Raw genomic sequence first — 3,087 nt, forward strand, 5'->3', positions numbered from 1 at the left:
TATTAAAAAAAGTTAAAATCCAGACCCTCCCAATAACATAAAAAAAAAAAAAATCAAACCACTCCAGTTAAAAGTTATGGCTTCAGAGTTATTATATACGGAAGAGACACAGGCCAAATCACCACCCACAACCTTGCTTCTAGACTTCATTTAATGCTATGCTCAGATTAAATAAAAAGGGTCCTGTTGTAACTATTCCCTGTCCTCACGAGGGGGCCCTGAAATGGATGCAAATTTCCCATCTGCCCTCCACCGTGATCAGATAATCCAGTAAAACAAAACCCATGCAGTCCCTTCCCAACCCACTGGCGCCCTTCCCTCCCCCACCCCAAACTAACCCAGCCACCACCAAAAATGTACACTGCTGTTTCCAGGGTGTAGGATTCAAAAGGAAGATGGGATGCTCCAGTCTGATTCTCAAGTTCTAGATCCTTCCATCCCCAGCTCATTCTCAGCACCAGTGAAGATGAAATTCCTGGTCTGGCCAATGCATCAGCTGCCACCAGCCACAGCACCACCTCCCTCACCCTAACTCCCCCAGGCCTTCATCCCCCCCTTCCCCTGCACCCAACATTCCTTTCCCACCCTCCACCTGCCCCATATTTTGATTTCTCAGATTTTCTCCCCACCCACAGGCAACTGTGTGGCACCAAGCAAAAACAGCCAAGCTGTGCCAGCTTTGGTTCCAAAGTCTGAAATGAGGAGGGGGTGAGGCAGGGCAGTTGGGTGAAAAGGGGAGGGAGGGTCACCTGTTGAGGGGGCTAGTCCAGGGAAGGGAGAGGCAGAGGCCTCCCTGGGGAGAGCAGACTTTGCTCACGACTGAATAAAGAGGCACCAGCACACTGAGACTGGGAGACGACGGACTGCACCCCGGACTTGCACATGCACAGGAAGCTCAAGCAGGTAAGTGCGTACCGACAGACCAACAGACACAGACACACACACGCGCACACGCGGAAACACACGGACACACACGGACACAGACACACACGTGAAACGGCATGGCATGGGCCTGGCACAAGGAAAGACGCCTCCGCACATGCACACACAGCTGGAACAGACACTACAGACAGCCTCTTCCATCTCTGTGGATGATTCCTCCAGATGTTCGTGCAAGGGAGGAGGGGAACATTTGGCTCAAAGCTGCCCCTGATAGGGCAGGACCTCAGTTCCTCTGGGCCATTTCTGTGGGCACTGCAAGGGCTCCAGAAGGGAACTCGCCAGCGGCCTGTGATGGCAACACCTTCGCTTCTTCCCGGCCCTTTCCCAAGCTGTCCCTGGGACAGGGCCAGCCAGACTAGCAGAGGGCCGGGGCTCAGCTCTCCACAGGAAGAAAGCTTCAAGCGTGGCATCGAGTCCTCTGTGCCGGGAGCTCTCCAGTCACTGTGCCAATTGGAGGTGAACATAAAAAAGATGTGTCTCAAACCCCAGATGGGCGAGAGTGTCTCTCCCAGGCTCTTTCCCTACCATGGCCCAGGCTAGCCTGGGACCCAGGGCTGGGCAGAAACGAGAGGTAGGCCTCCATCAGCCTCTAGCATGGCAGGTTTCTGTGTGGTTCTGGATGCCCAGAGCTGCATGTGGATGGGGTAGGGAAGGGACTAGATCTTCACGTCTTCCTGCACACTGAGCTGCGAGAGGGTCTTCTTGATGCGCAGGGCAGTCAGACGGGCTGCTCCATTGGCATACCAGCACTCCCGCATCATCTTTCCCATCACCCGTAATGCCTGCCGGGAGCAAGAGACCACAATGTAGGCACAAGTGGCATTGCCCAAGGAAGCTGTCCTCCTAACACCACTGCCTTCCTTTATCCCCTCTGGCTATCCTAGCTCCCCTCTTGGCCCTTCTGTGGAGCCAAATCTGGACAGGGGTATATCCTGGATCTTTAAGGTTCAAGAAGAACCCTCTCATGCCCATGGTAATTGTATATATAAATGGAATGTTCTAAAATATCAAATAACCTAAAAAGCCTTTCTTTTGGCTCTGGAATGAATCATTAAGTTTGAAATGGAACCCCTTAATTCTGTTTTGCTTGGGCTAAAATAAAACCAAATCCAAAGACCCATGCTACGACCTAAGAGAAAATAGAAGGCCACCTAGAAACATGAAGCAAGTTGGGAGAAGTCACCTGGGATTTTAAACATTCATTCTGTAGATTCCACATTGCAAGGAATTATCCTGATTGAGGTGACTGTTTAAAATTAGATCAAACTTATTTAGAAATAAACTGAGCCTGTGTGACCTGTTGCTTTAGGTGGGGAAGAGAAGCTGGAGGGGGGAGCAGTAGAAGGAGCATGGTCCTGACTTTCCCTACGAAGTAATGCAATGGGATCAGATGTTCTCAAATATAAGCCAAGCTGACGTTGCTTCTTAGCTTCAGAAATATCTTCTACAGCAAGGGATTCTTAACCTCTTTTAGGGGGTCTGTGAACTACTGGGTAAATATGGTGTAAAAACTCTTGGATATACTTGGCTTCTTTGGTAATCCCATGTATTTTATTTTATGCACTTAAAAATATTCCAAGAAGGACTCTACAGGCTTTTCCACATGGCCTGAAGTTCAGACACCAAAGAAGTCAAGAAATTCTGTCCTTGAGGTTGTTCTTAAAATGGACAAAGTGAAAGAGATGCTGTTTAGTCTGGGTTCACCCCAAATGTAATAATAATATAACAACAACAAAAGATGACACCCAGGTAGCACTTTTTATCTTCCTTTTCACTCTTCCAACAACCCTGGAAGGAAGTCAAGATGGGTGTCAGTGGCCTGGTTTTAAAGCTGTGGTTGCCTAAGCACAATTTTGCCACGAATGACTAAGATCCCAGGCTCGATCTGCATTTAGTATCACAATTATACCACTCACTGACCACGCATTGCAGGGACTTCGTGCCTCATCCCTCACTTTCCAAATCACCTTTTAGAAATGTTTTCAATCTAAAATCTTTTTGTGACATGCTGTTTTTCATCACCTTCACTTCCAAATACAGCATGTCACTACCCAGTCAACAGAAGGAAGGAAGGAAGGAAGGAAGGAAGGAAGGAAGGAAGGAAGGAAGGAAGGAAGGAAGGAAGGAAGGAAGGAAGGAAAGGAG

The 3,087-nt window shown here is 48.7% G+C and overlaps 1 protein-coding gene across 1 annotated transcript in view; it reads right to left on the reverse strand.

Moving 5' to 3' along the window:
* Window positions 1-1,096: 1,096 nt before the first annotated feature.
* The window catches only part of ACVR1B (activin A receptor type 1B), a 43,002-nt gene continuing 41,011 nt past the window's right edge, over window positions 1,097-3,087 (reverse strand). The window contains exon 9 of the mRNA XM_044677492.1: window positions 1,097-1,724. Within this exon, the coding sequence (XP_044533427.1) occupies window positions 1,599-1,724 (126 nt within the window). The 3' untranslated portion in view covers window positions 1,097-1,598. The remainder of the gene's footprint in view (window positions 1,725-3,087) is intronic.

This window comes from Gracilinanus agilis, chromosome 5 (genome assembly GCF_016433145.1).
Source record: "Gracilinanus agilis isolate LMUSP501 chromosome 5, AgileGrace, whole genome shotgun sequence".
Taxonomy (NCBI): domain Eukaryota; kingdom Metazoa; phylum Chordata; class Mammalia; order Didelphimorphia; family Didelphidae; genus Gracilinanus; species Gracilinanus agilis.